At 32.1% G+C, this 18,566-nt stretch overlaps 1 protein-coding gene across 1 annotated transcript; it reads right to left on the reverse strand.

Moving 5' to 3' along the window:
* Positions 1–7,648: 7,648 nt before the first annotated feature.
* On the reverse strand, positions 7,649–17,221 carry LOC134264372 (G-protein coupled receptor GRL101-like). The gene is made up of 5 exons (XM_062746671.1): positions 17,218–17,221; positions 10,661–10,777; positions 8,175–9,575; positions 7,824–7,963; positions 7,649–7,681 (listed from the first exon to the last, which is right to left on the reverse strand). Exons 1-5 carry the CDS (start codon positions 17,219–17,221, stop codon positions 7,649–7,651), a joined length of 1,695 nt encoding a protein of 564 aa, XP_062602655.1.
* Positions 17,222–18,566: the final 1,345 nt, after the last annotated feature.

Consider the following 18,566-nt stretch of genomic DNA (forward strand, 5'->3'; position numbering starts at 1 on the left):
ACTAACCTTGAAGATAATAAATATGAGGTAAATCATGGTTTTAAACAGAAATTTACCGAAATAAAATTTTCTAAGAATTCTTCAGTCGATATTTACACAGATGGTTTTAAAGATATAAACAAAGTGGTAGCAGCTGCAGTGATTGTCAAAACTTTTTTTTCTACACGTCACTTCCGATGGAGCAACTATTTTTACAGCAGAAGCAAAAGCCACACAGTTTGCTTTTAAATATATCAAATCTACTGAGAACAGATTTACAATATATTCTGACTTGCTGTAGATCTCTTGCTTACAATCGATTGAAAATATGAAGATATGTAAACAACCACACATATTAAATCTATTAATAATTCAATATTATCGTTTTACTCATCAAGGTAAACTAAAGGCTGTTGAAAAAGTTCATTCCACATTTTCCGTTTATTTTCGAAAAGAAATACGATGAGAAAATATTTACTATTTGTGATATATCATGCTTATTTTTTTGTCTTTTGTAGGGAGGGGGCAGGGATTATAACATTATGTCTGCGCAGAAAAATCAAGGATGATACATATTTGTGACATACATTATATTAAGCACACTGGTCAAATATCCTTTCAATTACTATGCAAACATTATCAAGATTAATCTTGAAAAGAAATCAGTCGCTCTTATAACTTCGTTCACAAATCTATTTGATGCAAGATTAGCTATGAAAAAACGAAAGTAAATTATCCTTTCTTTCCGTTCAAAATGACCAGCATTCCATTTCTTTTATTAGGATGCTTCAAAGATGTTACATATATTTTCATATAGACGAAAAATCCTTTAACTTCATGCTAGAAATGAATTGCTATAAATCAGTCATGTGATTTTGTCATACTTGAAATTTCATCTCTTTATTTAAGAACTTCTTTGAAGTTTTTGAAAATATTTCATCATGGAGCAAACTTTGTAACATCCCTTTTGTTGGATCCTGAGTGCCATTGGCGTCTCTGGAAACACCAAATCTGATGGTGCTGCAAAAACAGCACTTCAGTATGATGTTACCTTTTCCAAAATGTCATACACTGATATGTAAAATTTCATTAAATTTAATCAAAATCCAACCTGGAAAATTACTTATCATTTTATATTTTGTAATAGAAGTAAACTTTATGCTATAGAAAACAAAGTCAACAAATCATGTGACTTCGGCTTGAGACTCCGAGATGACGTGATCATTTCAAGAATATGTATTTGTCATTTAAAAATTACACATGTATATTCACTTAATTGGGAATGGCATCCAGAATGTATATCATGCAACTGTCCGTCAACTATCACTCACCCTACTATATTCCAGCAACTAGTACTATCGATGAAACTGGGACGACTGATTGTTAAGTTATTTTTCGTTGAAACAGAGACTTAACTAATATCATCTTTTTGACTATAATATTCTATTTAAATAACATTTATTTACTTTCGTGTCGTGTTTTTCCATTTTGATCATACATTTGTACCATATACTGTTTAACAGTTGAATATAAAACTAGGATTTCATAGTAAAACGTATTAGAATAAGAACTGCATAAAACTAAATTTCAATATTTGTTAAAAGAAAATCGATCAAAGAAAGCTTAAAACCTTAAAACTGCTACTCCTGGTCACATTTTTGCTATATTAATATATTTAGGCTCTCTACGACATACCTAGAACATATGGAAAATCTTGTATTTTATTTATATTGTCTCTGGTCTGCGGTCGACTGCTCGTTGCAATGATTAGAGTGTATACTCTAGAGTCGCGAAGAAAGAAGTTGGCCCTTACATCGCGGGTTCGAATCCTACTGTGGGACGTAGAGACCAGTCCTTCGAATGGGACCGTATAAATGGAGGCTTCTGATAATTGTTTGATATCGGCAAATACAGTGTATGCCAGCCCATTATCATGTTGTAAAGTTTGACATTCTCCCACGAGTGGATTCAAAATATAGAATTTGAACCCTAATAAATCCACTTAATTTGTACACTACAATATTGAGTCCTTATTTACTTGCTTGTTTCAAACCGTCGCTTAGAGTCTAGGAATCGCCTGTGTCGATTTGATCAGGCGCATGAGTGCTACAAAAGTATTTCTTGATTTCTCTTTTAAGAAAAGTCCTACATTGTATTTCATCTGATCGTTCAAAGAAATAGAGGATATCTATATTGTGTGATTTGGTATAAGCTTTATTCAAGGATTTAGAATAGTGTCTATATATTGGCAAGGATTGACGAGCGAATATACACCATTCCAACGAGTTCAATAAAGCCAATATCAAATCACACAATTATAGATGTTCTATTTATTTAATGTTCTATTTATCTCATACGACTTTCGAGAAAATACTTGAATGATTAGTTATTCAAATTGATGAGGTATAACTTGATAACATAGCACCGTTGATGTTGACATGCCTCGAAAGAAAGTAGATCGTGTTCAAAATTTAGAATTTTTGCTACCTGTACCTTTGAAAACATTATAATTTGTGACAATAGCTTTACATAAAACGAACTTCTGACTGAAAGTTGTAAGGACCATGGTATTATGAATATTAACTCTTTGTACGATGGCAGTACAAAACATGCAAAGGCAAGGCCAGGCTACTCACACCCTATTACCGGCAACTGGGACGACAGATGCAACTGTGACAACAGACACGAAAGCTTTTTATCGCATTACAGGTAGGTGATTATTTACTAAATTTGTGGCAATTTTAAACATCCAGTTACTACAGTATTGTGGTTTCCAGATTTGGTCAAACCATAAACTTCTTCTTTGTAGAATATAAAACCATGATTTACTCATTAAAATGGAAAAAAAAAGAGGAAATTAAAAATTAACAGTCGTCCACCAACAATTGGTCAAACTCAGGTTATTTCATTAAAACTGTTACTTCAACGTGTCAGATTTCTTTTTGTATATAAAAAATTAAGGCTCTTTACGATCTAAGTACAAAATGTGAATAGTCTTACTTGTTTAAGAAGCGTGCTGCAAACGTTTGATTTTGGTGGGTAAACATTTTTTGGCTATTGTGTACAACAGATGGATGATTTTTACGGCAAACACTGACGACAGATATAATTAAAACTTAATATATTTCATATGTATTAAGCCAAATAAATGAAGTAAATTTAAAGAACTTAGTTTTAGTATTCCTTTTGTAAGGAGACCTATCGGCCCGCATGCGATAGTCAACATTTTTTGTGATGAGAACATCGAAAACTGACTGAAAACCAAGTTGTTACCGATTGCCATTATCCATATGATTATCTGTCGTCAGTGTTTGCCATTGAAATCATCCTTCTGTTAACGATATTATTGCTCCTTATCATCCATTTTATATGGGAAAAATTTTCACAACTAAAAATTTCGATAAAATCTTGAAGCTAGGGGTCGTGTCAAAACCGGAGGTTTGATAATCGGCAGTATCCCCCACATGTAATGAGATAAAATATCCTTTTGGAGTAAAAGTCCCCGTTGTTCCTATTTTAAAGGTACATGTATATTTTCAACACTGACGTTTAAATGATACTAACATTTTACGCTTTTAAAGCTAACCTTATTCATGTTATTATATGGTGATTAAGGTGTTAATCACAAGAAGCAAACGTATTAGAGAAATGGTTTCCACAAAAGTTTTTACGCATAAGAAAACTTAATTGGTTCACTGTTGAAAAAAATGTTCGGTATAGCCGTATTTCACCATATTTCTTTCGGATACCTCGTCTTATTTTAACGATATATACCCAAATGCGCTCGTTACACTTAAATGATTCTTGAGTCGGGTATTTACTTTTGCACATCTCCGATGGTTTATTATTTTAGAAAACGTGGGCTTATCAAGACATTTCAAAACCACAACAGATTAAAAAGGTCATAATGATAATTATGAATATTAATTATTGTTTTAAATCACAAAGTATAAAGAAAAGAAAGAAATTGCAAGTTTGGAAGTAATTTAAACTTAGTTACACGAGTAAGTATTTTACAGAACATCAATATATGCAGAATAAACTTGACATATAAAGCAGCAAAACTCGTATACACAATTTAAAATTATTCATGATTAGACAAAAAAGCACCACCAACGTTTTTGCTTTTCAAGTCTATATGCAGTTGAAGCAAGAAAAAAACTTCGAAGGCTGTTAACTTATCCATAACCGAAAATAAGATCACTGCATCTGTTCGAAGATGTACACAGGTGATATATACTCCGAATTCCATTTTTTGAAATATGTATCACAAAAAAGAAATAAACTTGAAAACTCAATTGTGATCACAATGCCACTACTCCATACAGTCTAGCACGTCGATACACTTTAGTAGTCTGTTTTGATCAGATTTTGCTCAGAGAAAATATCACAAGTGAATAAGTATATAAATAAATAGTTTATTAGAAATATTAGAAAATGATATGCATTGTTGTATATACTTTGACTATTTCGTTCTTTGTTATAAATCCAAAATCAGTTCTATTGAGAAATAATTACAGAAAATTTTAAACAAAATTCAAAACTAGACCTAAATGAATGGTTTTAATTTCTCCAAAAGTAAAACTGCTTGCGTTCATTTTTGCACCAAATGGAATGCCCATGACATAATGAACCGCATTTACACTATATGGAAAGCCAATTTAAGTTGTAAAGGAAATAAAACAAGGCGAACACAAAGTTTACTCATTAACCATTTCTTTTTGTGTGTTTTGTCCTGCTTGGCGTACTTCTTGATCACCAATACATAGCTGCTTGTTCTTTAACCGAAAAAAAATAACGAAAGAATTAAACATGAAAAGAATAAAATATATTGCTTTGAAAAATGTTTAAAATTCCTTTGAGCTCTTTGTTAGATGTCGAAATTATATATTTTTTGCTAAAAAAAAAATAGATCACAATAAAGTTTTGTAATTAATGCCGATTTACAATGTTTTCTAATTACCTCTATATCAAGATTTACAACCAAAGTGTGAATTTATCTGCAACTATTTTTAGCTTGATATAAAAATAAAACTGATCTTTTGAAATTTTATATTCTTGTCTATGTATAAATTTGTTTAATTTCATTTATGAAAAAAGTTGTATATTTCTTTGTTTTCAGCAGGGAAAGTTTAATCGCTTACTTACATTTAAGTTTTTAACTGTTTTTTCAAGCGATCTATTTCTCTCTGCAAACTACTTTCATTTGCCTGAAAAAAACAGAACATGTCATATTTGACCCATCATCATATATGATACCTGGTCGATACAGTCGAACTATGTACATGGTGTCCCATAATATATGATACCTGGTCGATACAGCCGAACTATATACAGGATATCCCATAATATGATACCTGGTCGATACAGTCGAACTATGTAATATTTTTGAAAGTATATTTGTCGTAGTTATTTTTAAGTTGTTTTTTTAAATAGAATTATATTATCGAATTTCAAAAAAAAGAGAAAGAAACTTCAGAATAGTTGAAACCCTCTGAGTTTCATGAACATGTTGAAACTTTTAAGCAATTTATTTACATAAGTTAATTGAAATACTTCGATACAGGTAGTGTTAGACTTACAGTATAAACATAACTATATACATGTAGGCGTGGCTCTATAGTAAGACATATTTAGATACTTACATTTGTAAAACAGATATTACAATAAAGGATATGGAGATAACGAACAGTATTCGATCTCACATTCCATAAAACAATACAAATTAGGAGCACAGCAAACACAAACCTTCGAATCATCAACTATCCCCTGCTGACGGGTCACACTCGCCATGTACTCCTTTTAACGCAAATACCAATTAACTGTTACATGATAGTTTGAAAACAAATTAATATATTTTGTCTTCATGCTTAAAGTCCGACGAGGGTCTAGGCGAGCCCTAGACATTAAGTGTTCTACCTTTTAGAAATGAAAGACGGTGAAATTGTTCGATTAGAGTTTCGGCTAGAGATTATTTATATGTATGGTTTTCCTAATTATCACAGATCTTACTGTGTCGGCAATTTTTTTGAAAAGCTTGAAATAAAAGATACCACAAGGTATTTCACCTCTGTTTCATACTTGGATATTTCACTTGAAAAAGACATTAATGGTAATCTAACAACCAAGCTATAAGATAAAAGTAATGACTTTTTCGTCAACTTCCCTATCTTATGCAACAATATTCCTTCATCATCTGCACACGGAGTATATATATCTCGGTTGATTTGATACGCACGGGCATGCTCTACGATGAAACAAGAATATTAGCAGTCTCTTTTAAACTCATCATTTCATCAGTTCTATTGTCAATACCATGAACTTGTCAACAAATACAATTTATCATTTAGTCAAATGCTGAATGTCTTTTTCATACTGATTGTTAGGCCATTATATATACACTAAATTGTCGACGGATTTTCCCGTTATCTCCGATCATGACAAGGAGCACACGGGGGGGGGGGGGGGGGGGTTGACCGGTCAGCAGGGGAGTCTCCCTCCTCCATAGAACCTTATCCCACCTCTGATGTTTCGGAGGTCCGTGTTTGCTCTGCTCTTATTTGTATTGCTTTATGGACTTTGAGATTGAATACTGTTCGTTATCTCCATATTCTTCTTATAGTACATTCATTTATCCCCAATTTTATACAGATATTTTCCCTCGTTCTTTTTTTTGAAAAGAATTATAACCATTCTTGTGTTTCGATTGTACCTTGTATACAATGTATATAAATACATCACTATTGGGAATCAGTTTATTATGAATCACAAAAGGTAGTAATCTATGTCATCGGTTATTTTTGGAAATACATGTTAAATGTTTTTCAATATACATGTATTTTAATTGATGTTTTCTTGTCTGATTGTCTACGTAACTGTCTGTCTGTTTATCCTCAAAACGCTAACTTGCCGCCAATAATAATTGATTGATTTGAGCAAATGCTTTTTTATTTTACAAGTGCATTTTCGTGATAAGGCCATTCTTTCTGTACCAACTTATTTGACTTGTTGCGGTTTCGTTTAAAATCATCATTTCACAAGTTATGGTTTACACAATGATCTTGTCAGCAACTACAATTTATCAATTCACGCACGAGCATGCCCTACGATGAAACAAGAATATCAGCAGTCTCGTTTAAACTCATCATTTCATCAGTTCTATTATCAATACAATGACCTTGTCAACAAATACAATTTATCACTGAGTCAAATACTGACTGACGTATTTCATGCCAATTGTTCGTCCATTATTAATACACTAAATTGACGACGAATTTCTCCATTATTTCCCGATCATGACAAGGAGAACACAGCGGATATGAACGCTCGACAGGGGATGCTCACTGTTCCATCGCACATGACCCAACAACTGATGTTTTGGAGGTCCATGCTTCCTCTGCTCCTGTTTTCCATTGTTTTGTGAAGTTTGGATCTTGAATACTGTTTGTTATCTCCATTTGACATTTTGATCTTTGAATTTGACCAATCAGGAGAAACATTAAAAACTTATACCTTTGCCATAGCTTATACTTATTCTGTGATACACATTCACGTAGGATTTCTTAGTGACGAAGTGTTTTCCTGAATGAACTATATGAACGAAAATATTCAAGCTCAAATGTCCATGAAACAATAGTTTTGAGCAGAGCAGCCTTCACAACATTAGAATTTAGATCATGTACCTTGGAGAAATGTGTATCCTCTGTCAACAGGTGAGATGATATACTTACATTAGGAAAAACACATTCCTTGACACTGTGTACATGTTATACCGGTTGATGATTTTAAACTTATAAAACTTAAAACAAATGTTGATTAAGGACTAAGATAACAAATGTGTTTACCATTCTTCGCCCTCGGTCTCTTAAAATGGCCGATAATGTATACAATATTGGGTTTAATGCAGAATTTATAGGTAAAACTAGCACTACAATCCAAGCGTAAACTTCACTTGATATGTCTATTCCATAAAAAGTCAGCATTCCTAAAAAAAATAGCTTCAAATCATCTAAAATAAATTCATAATTATTTTTTTTTTCCTTCAAAAGGAATGACGTTTGATATTATTCAGGTGCATTGAAACAATGTATAAAATAATAAAAGTGTTGTTATATTCTGTAAAATATACATATTTTACTTTTATATATCATAAAATATGTACTGATACACATCCTTTAACCAAGAAAAAAACTTACCAATAATTCCGATAGGTATCCAGCAGAACAGATCAGTCAAAACCACTGCAACAACAGTCTTGGCCAAAGATATCTCTCTTCGACGCATGTTTGATGCATTACTATTTCTACCGGATTTGACAGCCTCAAACAGAATAACAAACTGACCAACAGTTATGACCGAAAATATAAAGAAATTAAATCCAATAAATATGATCATAGCATATTGCCAGCCGTTTTGTCTATATACAGATAATGGTAAAGATATGCAGATAGGAGATTGAGCATAGAAGTCCTTAAACATAGACAACTGAAATGGCATAATGGGTAAAACAGACACAAAAATTGCCGTAGACCACGATAGAAATGATGATGCAACAATCCAAGCCATATTTCTTTGATGTAAAGGATGCCTTATAGCTACAACTCTGTCAATCGTTATTAACGAGACAAAAAGTGCCGATGCCTCACTTGAAACTGTTGCTATTATCCCTGCGAAAGTACAAAGAAAGCTATGACGCCATTCGTGATCCTGAAATCCATAGCTACCGGTATAAATCAAGTTCACTGTAGCTATAATGTATAAATAAATACCCATTAACAAATCAGCAATATTCAAGTTTCTACAAAAAACAAAGTATGCAAAGGAAAATCTTTTTTTGAACTTCGTTATGCTGTAAAGAAAAGCTATGATGTTACCAAATGTTGCAAACAGTGCTATGTACCAAAGAACGATATTTAGGATAGGTACGCTGATTAAATTTTCACAAGACGATATTTCATTTCTAGGTGCCACACATTGAACCTCAAAGACACTACGTGGTTTTGCACAACAAATAGAAAAAACATCGACCTTAAGTAATTTAAGATTAAACAATCCAAGAAACATATCCTTCACAGAAATAATATCATTGTTTTGTATAAATAGGTTCTCTAAATTTTCCAAGTTTAAAAATAGTTCATCACCGAAATGGGTAATGTCATTGTTGGATAAATCCAAAGTATAGAGTTTTTTTAAATTGAAAAAGGCTTTTTTATGAATAAATGATATCTTGTTAGAATTTAAAAACAAATAATTAAGACGTGTTAATGATCTAAACATGTGCTGGTTGACATAGGATAATGAGTTATTAGAAAGATCAAGTAGACAGAGTGATATCTGATCCTTTAATGCGTTGTCTTCAATATTCCGTACACGATTACTCTGTAAACGGATCTCCTGCAAATAATACGACCTTTTGAAATCCTTACTCCTTATAACTTCGATATCATTGTAGGAAAGGTCTACAAGTTTAACGTCTCTGTAGAAGAATCCAAAATTATCAATATACTTCAAGCCATTGTTATGTATCGTGAAATAGTTTCCTGAAAATGAGGACTCCTCTTTGAAAATATTTAAGCTTAAAATCTTTTCGCTGTTATCTAAAAATAATATTTTGAAATTAATACCAAAAAAATGAAGGTAAAGTGATGCATGTAATTTGCTTGAAATGAATTCAAAAATGTTTTCCAATGGAAATATCATTCTTGCATGTCTTCTATAATCTATTAAACGAATTGATATGTTCATATTCTTAGTTATATATGAATCCAATGTCATGTCAATGTATTCATCATAAAAAGAAAAGATTGCTTCAATGCCCTTTATCCTCGAATCGGTCAATGAAGAAAGTTCAACTGTGAAATAAAATTCCATATTATACATCACGATTAATAATTTTGCGTATCTTATTGTGCAGTTTTTCATATGTAGTCTTTGTAATTGTTGTGAAATTCTGCTTCCTTGAATAATTGTTAAATTATCAATCGTACTATGAACAATATTGATGTGCTGTAAATTGTCCAAAAGCCTTCGGTCAATTAGAAGGACTTTTATATTCGTTGTTTTTAAATTCAGAGAATAAACAGGAAGCGAGAATAGCTCATTGGAGAAAATATATTGGCAAGTAATATGGCGCCATTCTAAAAAATGATGGACGTTTGACACGTAACTGAAACATTTTCCCACGACTTTTGAAGACTTGCATGATCTTGGACATTTTTGGTTACATTTCCATAAACTCGAAGAAAAAATACATTGATGATTTCTCATGCTATTATTTGAGTGTTGAAATAAAACATGAGAATTTGCAACTTTGTTTAAACTGCCATTGCTTTCAAAGACTTGGCTCAAATCAGAACCATTAGTAAGGACATCAGAGGAACAATCACTTGCAGTATTTTGTCTTTTGTGCTTGGCCTCATTTGAATTATATATCAAAGTATTGCAACTTAGGGTATTTGCAACAGGTACAGTACTGTGCCTTCTCGATGCTTTCTGATTAACTTTACCTAAAAACAATATTTGATTATTGGAGTAAACGTTCATGATATCATATGATTATATTATCTTCTACAAATTAAAATTTATCTTTAAATTATCTTTTTCAACTTGGTTCTTCAATGAAATATGTAAGATATATGTGTTTTGATAAGAAATTTTTCATGGATGAATTCTGAAATCTTACAATTTTCTTCGTCACTTTCATCACTGCAGTCAGCTTTTCCATCACAAAAAAAACTCCGTGGAATACATTCTTTACTTTTGACACATCGAAAGTCTCCGGCACTGCACTGTGGAGTGACTGAAAAATAGTAACGGTTCACATTCATGAGAAATTAAATACAAGTAGATATTCCTGTGTCTCAAACTACATAAGTTTACTGGAGCTAGGCCGCATATCTTGAAAGGAGTTATATTCACAAGTTCGGTTGTACTGAATTCTAAAATTTAATAACGTTTTTAATTAAAATGCCGTTACCGATGTATTATAAAAGATTTTCATGTGTAAAAAAACCAATAAAATCTTAAAATCCTATAAATAAATCAATTAATCAATTTCTAAGATATAAAATGTAAATCCAACAATCAATCACAGTTAAAAGAAGAAAACGATATGTAATGTATAAATTAATATTACTTACATTTACATGGACCATTAATGATATAGATGTCATCTATTATCACGGAACTGTTCCTGAAGAAATTAAACCGAGACTGAAATACTATCTGAAACGATAATAACAACAGTTTACTACCTCCTCACAATGACTAGTGATCAAGGCAGACTAAAGCTAATGCCTAAGCGTCCGATTTTAAGAAATCATAGCGAGCGCAGCGAGGCGGCGCGAATCGCCCGCTCGCATAGCGAGCTCAAGGTGTCACAACAGCATTAATTTCTGATATATATTCTTACCAAAAATGCACAAGTTTGAGTAGATGTAACTAAGTAAATCAAGACAAACTTCTGAGAAGTTTCCTTTTCAGATCTTGTAAAACTATTCTTTATAAAAATTTTAGTACCAAAAAATACATAGCTATATAGCAAGGCATGCAAGTTTGTTTCGGTCGAAGTCGAGCAGGTGCCTGAACATCTAGTCCAGGGCCTAATCACTCCCCACTCCTGACAGTATATAGAAAAATCAGCACGCCCTAAATTTTATTAAATCCGGTCAATAAGGAAGTCTATACATCTTGTTTTCATCTCATAAAAAAATTCAGCTCCAGTCCTGTATCTAAATGCCCGAATCGGAAGGGAAGATTCCGGGATTATTTTTCGTCAGCCATGATTTCACGTGAACCAAAGTGTAAATTTAACTTTTTTTTTCTTTGCCGGTATATTGTTGTTTTCCCGATCTATGATGATTATTTAACAAAACTCGGTGACAGGGGACTTCACGGTGAACACAGATTTCTAAAAATATGGCAAAAGTTGAACTATATGTAATGATCTTGCGAGTCAAACTTGTGCAGTTTTTTCGTTTTAATTTTTCATTGGATGCATATTGCAATTGATTCATATGAGGATGAAAAATTGTTCAAAATAAGTTTGCTTTCTATAACAGGGAGAATGAAATAGTTTTTTTGTCATAAGGTTGGGGGTTGGGTTAAAAAAAGGGCATTGAAAAAATAAATGTTATTGAAATATTAAGGTGTTTAATGCTCAATTACGATTGAGTTGCCTCAATAATTATTTTTTTCCGACCGGATTTCTTTATCTGTTACCAATGTGTTCCAAATAAACCGATGTTTTCACATATTCAGAATTTTTATTTTGCTCCGAATGTGGTCTACATTTTTTAAATTTATAGATTTTAAAATTATTTATGAGAAAATAATGTTAAGGAGTGTGATGGCAAGGTATTTTTTCAAATATGTCCTGTAAATTTCATGCATTTCTCTCAACCCGATACATCCAAATCAGGTCGTGGTGTGGCCAACATAATTTATTTTAGAGGAAATCTGGACTAATTTTCAAGCTCCATTAAACATAAACGAACAGCGATGACGGTCGAAAAATGCCATTAGTTCTCATTTTCCGTCTAAACTCACAAAATAAAACCTTAATTCTTAGACAACAATTTTTTTAAAGTAGAAAATTCGGTTTTACTGCAGGTGTCACAACAGTATTAATTTCTGCTATATATTCTTACCAAAAATGCGCAAGTTTGAGTAGATGTAACTAATTCAAAACAAACTTCTGAGAAGTTTCCTTTTCAGATCTTGTGAACCCATTCTTAAAAAGATTTTAGTAACAAAAAATACAAAGCCATCCAGCAGGACACGCAAGTTTGTTTGAAGTCGAACCCCCAGCAAAAACAAAAAATCCGATGTATCATACTGCTTTGAGACAAACGCTCTAACCATTATGCTACATGGCTCATAATGAACTTGTGCATTTAAATCATGTTTGTGATATGACCCCTAATTTATTTAATGGACTTGAAGTATTTCTTGGAAGATGTGAATGTTTTGTCATAAATGTGTACTTTTGAGGTATATGGTGGGTATTCGCTCCAGGTTTCGGTAAATTACGAATTGTATATTCTATTGGAAACGTTTGGGATTAAAGACCCACTTAAATTGACAAAAAATGTTAATAATTAGAAAATTACAGTTTTTGTTCTTTAAGTGTGTAGGTATACTTTTTCATAAGCGAATATTTTCAGTATTTGTGAGATTTTTGTAAATTGTAGAAATTTTACATATTATATAGTTTGATTTTAGATAAAATATCAAATAAAATTCATATACAATTGAGAATAATTTTTTCATTTTATATCTGTCGCAATATAGACACTTCCCCGCCTTATCCACAATCTTCTCATCATAATGCTTTTAATTTAAACTTCTAAACGTTGATTTTATTCAAAATTCAAATTCAAATGAGGTATTAAGCGCTGCTTGATTTTACAGAAAAAAGATGTTCAATACGTCCGGTCATAATTTGAAAAAAATAAACACAAGAAATGAAAAAAAAAATCAGGTTACTAAAAGCTCTCATGGGAGTTGAACATGGTGACCCCTACTAATGTTATTGTGATTTAAATTCAAGACACGTGGTTTAGGTTGATCTATTCAAAGTTTATAGGATAGAACCGGTTTATAAATAAAATTGACAGTAAACATGATATTGCTATAGCCTGTTTCTTTTGAAAACATGTCCTGTTTTAAATGTTTCCATACCTTTCTGAAAGACTTTCATGATTTTCAACTGATAAAGGGTGGCTAAAGTAGGGGGTGTTAAAATAACAATATATCTTATACTTTTCGGCGAAAATTAAAGCTCACTAGTGACCGATTCGCTGGTAAAAAATGTGCACTTTCATCTACACTGACAAACCTTTGTTTGCCTTATATGACTATTGTTATAAATGCGCACAGAGGATCATACCACGAGCAGCTGACCAATCGTTAAATGAATAGCAACGTTTACGCCAAATACATGTTTACATTTTCGAACACGTAGTTCAGGTCAATCTACGATCATGTTAATGGAAGTGCAAAATAAAAAAAATGTTCTAACGAACAAATTACAAAGATAAAAAACTATGTAGTTTGTGTCTAGTTTAGAACACTAGCGCTTCAAGGGTAAGGAAAACGAGCAGCATCTCTTATGCATTTAAATGGACAAAACTTTGTTTACATTCGTATTCACTGATGCTACATTTGTACTTATATTTTCAGCTGATTCTAGGGTGGTGAAAACTGAAACGCAACACAACTTTTCTGTTTACCATGCTTCCACATGCTAGTCACTTCCTAACCACATTTCCGTGAATAATTTACCCTATCTCGCTGAAGTCTCGCTAACTCTCGAAATAACTCTTATTTTCATGTGAACAGATAGAAATGACCAGAGCAGAGGACATATAGCCCCCCCCCCACTCACCCCCCCAAAAAAAAAATCACAGTGGACTGGAAGAACAAAATATACAAAGTAGGAAAAATAACAGAAAGAAAAGAAGATCCAGCAAAAGTTGTCGCTGGTGCAAGATGGATATAGAGAGGGTTTTCTAATAATAATTACTAAAATCCACAGCAAATTAATATTGCAAGGCTGAGCTACTTTTCAAACGTACACAAAAGGACATAAAGAAATGTGAATTCGAGGAAACCAAGCTGACATCAAAGGAGAGAATATGAAGGAACAAATTTTAGCAGAATTTTTTTTAAGCAGAGCATCTGTTTTCCTTAGAGAAAATGTGTATTCTAAATTGATTCTAAATTGATTTCTTGTATTTTCAAAAAAATGTCACTGTTTAAGTGAAGGATTCCTTCCAATGTCATGTTTATTTTTATTTCTTTTCTATAAAAGTGGTTTTATGAAAAGAAGCAGTTTCTCCCCTTTTTATATCCCCACTCTGCAGGAGTGATGGTATACTGATTTATTATATACCCCCACATGGGCTCACAAATTTAGAGTTTTACACTGGCAGGCTTCACACAGTATGTCATGTATGATTACAAAATATGAATTCATTTTAACAATACTGAGAACAAGATTAATTGTGAAACACTGATACCCCCATACAGCGTATGTCACGACTCCCACGAGGTATCCCAAGAAAGGTCTTGTCACAAGGAAAACACCTGTGAAATATGAAAATCTAGTCCAACTTCAAAAGATGTGGTTAACGTTAAAGTTTTTTTAAGTCGGTCAATGTCTAAGGTCAAGGTCAAATGTTAAAAAATATTTATACCCATTAAAAGAACATAATATAACTGATCATCTGAATATTTTGATAAGCAATGTGGTAATAAAAATTAATTCCACAATATTTAGCATAAAAGGCCATTTAAACAAATTTGACTGCCTTCCCCCAACAGAATAACTAAAATTCAAAACCTTTTTTGTTACATTGCAAGACAGGATTTTTTTTTTATCCATCTTATCTCGTAAACATATATTTTGAAATTTTCTGGGAAAAAAGATTTTACAACCTACCTACCGACTTAATAATTTTACCCTGAGTTGGGGGAGGGCAAACAAACATTATAATCTAGATGGTCTTGCCAACTTGTTTTGACATTATATTGTCTGACCAACTTTCATATTTTCATAAGATACTTTCATATCATTTATTAAACATGAGTTTGCCTTTTTACTTACATTATACATTAAAAAAAAATAACCATAAGAAAATAGTTTGGAATTTGAACATATTTTAGTGAATAAATCGAAAGGATTGGACACAATTAGGGGCCATTAAAAGATTTGTAAGAATTTATTCCATATTTAGATTAAAATAACTAGAAGCGTGATTTGTTTCCATGGCAACATTTAAATTTACCTGTCACTGAGTTAATTTCAGAAGTTCTATTTAATTACTGAAAGAAATTTAAATACTTGACATATTGACATACGAGGGGTGTTAGAAAAGTTTGCGGACAAGTTCAATTGTGAGCGCGCTATTTCCACGAAACCGGTCAACCTTTCCAGATAGAATCTTTACCTTTTTTCCAATAAATATACAAGAAATTTTTTCTCTCCGGTGATTATTAAAAATTATACAGCTTTTTTATTTTGATAAAACTTGCTTCACGGAGCATGCTACATTTTGGCACGTTTACATCACAAAGACTCTTTATTAAAATTAAAAATTGCACAATTGTAACGCAAAGAGGTTTATGATATTTTACCTGCCGCTAAAGTATTCATGAAACATCACTGGGAGAAATTTTGAACTAAATTGGAGGGTATCTGCATGACTGTTTTATAGCCGTTTGTATATGATCATTGCGTAAAAACACAGCCAAAAATCGGAACGTCATTGAGCGTCATGGAGCACTGCACTACGTAAAAATTATGTATGCAGACTGGAAAATGTCTAAAAAGAGATTAAAATGTTCAAGATGCTGCCGGGAATTTCCTACACCTACAAAGGAGAAGTTTTCAAATGGTTGAAGCTTCATAAGAATGGAAGGATTGACATTTTGAAAGATTAACTCCAGCGATACTTCAGTACCCCCGTATCGCATGGACGTTGCGTTGCGCCTATATGGTAATGCATAGTTTCCATACCTGATCCATTAACTGCATAAACTTTTTTAAGATCTCATTAATATCCGAATCAGTACAAAAGACATTGTCGAAGAAAAGTAACATTTCTTGATATATAGATATTCAATTTTAAAGTAGAAAAAAGATCAGAAAAATCTAAAGATTTATAGAACTGCGACAAACGTTAACAGGTTGAAATCTGGTTGTTACGTCGCCTTACGTCAAGTGATTGCTGCGTGAATCCCATAACCTCACAGTAAAAATCGTTGTAAATTTTCAAGATTTTATTATATGGACCTGATTTTTGACATACAAATAAACAAAATGTAGGAATTAATTCAGACATAGATCATACTTCACAGTACTCAATAGATTTTCCGTAATTCAATGTGTCCTCGAACTTTTCTAACGACCCTTGTATACTCATACAACATACATGAAACAATTTGTTCAGTTTGGTAAAACATGTTCTTAGATGATCTTCTGTTATTTGTGATTAATGGGGGGGGGGGGGGGGGGCATTCATGCAATAATTTCTAGAAAGTTGTACATTTACCCATTAATTTATTAACTTTGTTATTCTCACAAAACATAAGAATATGAAGGTTATTCAATGATACATGGTTACAAATATATCTGTTGTCAAAATGGTAAACGATTTCATTGAATATGACTAAAAAAATCAATTTTGGCAAATTGCCAATTTTCATGCAATAATTTCTAGAAAGTTTTTGACTTACCCATTTTTTTCTCATAAAACCTTAGAATATATAGTTTGTTTAATGATACATGGTTACAAATATATCAGTTGTCAAAATGGTGTGAAAAATTTCATTGAATATGACTAAAAAAGTCAAAGAGGTAGGGGCTCCATTAGCGAAAATCGGCCCCAGCTCAAAAATAAATTTTATTTTTTTGATTATATGTTGTGGATGTCTATTTTTTAAAAATACCACCAATTTGTCCAAAAAACTTAATTTAAGGAGAAAATTAAGGCATTGATTGACCACCGTTAATAGTAACGTTAACGTTAAAAAGTAGCGTCATTACGTAATACACACACAGTTACTCAGTACCCCTCTCAAAGATCACAGAGTTAACATACTCACTAATATTGATAAGAACAACAAAACGTTTTTGATAGGTTACAACCGCTAAATTTTTTTTTGTCAGGGTATAATGATGATAATCTGATGGTTGTCATAGCAACGAATTTTCTTTATAAATATGTCTCTGACTACATTAAAAACAGAAAGGAAATATCTCAAAAACTTGACAATTTTAGCCATTTTCAAAACGTTGATATGTTTTGTTGCCAAGTAGAGGTCATCAGTAAATTAATGTGAAGACTTCTGTTCAGTTTATTATTCCTCTTAATAAAACAATTTTTTCTAAATGAGAAGGGCGGGGGGAGGGGGGGGGGTATATAATATCGTTCATGAAATGTGACTTTTGAACCTCATTTAGGATTTTTAAGTACTTGTTAATATGGATATTAAAAGATGTACATGTCTAATTATTTCTACAATAATATTTAGGGGATATTGTAAGGCAATTGTGTGTGTTTGTATGAGGGCTAATGAGCGAGTTAATTCCGTGCAAAACGGAGGTGACGTAATTTGCATCGGGATCGATGTCCAATGTAGTCTTGAACTTGATCGATATGATTGCAAGGGGATGCTCAGCTTTAATTCTGTCGTCCTTGTTATTCTTTAGATTGACATAAATTATTGTGTGGACATTACTAAACTTTTTCATTTTGATAATCCGAAAAAAATATTAAAATAAAGCACGTAAGAATTGGAATTGGTGATGTTTTTAAAATATTTTATTTATGATTTTATACATGTTATCATTTAAAAAAACATTTTACTGAAGTACTAAAAAAATAACGTCTCTAATATATACAACCACAAATAGATCGGCCGCTCCTGCGGCCGAAAATTATGCTCCCCTCAAATCAAAATGCTTTAAATATTTAGTAATAGTGATTTTTTTTTTTTTATTATTTCTTTAAAAAAAAATTCTTATACTATAGGAAATGTTCTTTTAAAATCTGGTTGCCCCCCCCCCCCCCGCATTGAAAAAA

The sequence above is a fragment of the Saccostrea cucullata genome, unplaced genomic scaffold, assembly GCF_032062105.1.
Source record: "Saccostrea cucullata isolate Sc308-1 unplaced genomic scaffold, CSIRO_AGI_Scuc_v1 ctg1386, whole genome shotgun sequence".
NCBI classification, from domain to species: domain Eukaryota; kingdom Metazoa; phylum Mollusca; class Bivalvia; order Ostreida; family Ostreidae; genus Saccostrea; species Saccostrea cuccullata.

Bases quoted from the DNA above. Each gene is read 5' to 3' on its own strand.
- LOC134264372 (XM_062746671.1), bottom strand. The intron at 9,576-10,660 runs GTAAGATTTCAG...TATTATTTTTAG, and splicing joins TGAAAGTGACGAAGAAAATT to ATAACAGCGAAAAGATTTTA. The intron at 7,964-8,174 runs GTAAGTTTTTTT...TATTTTTTTTAG, and splicing joins GATACCTATCGGAATTATTG to GAATGCTGACTTTTTATGGA.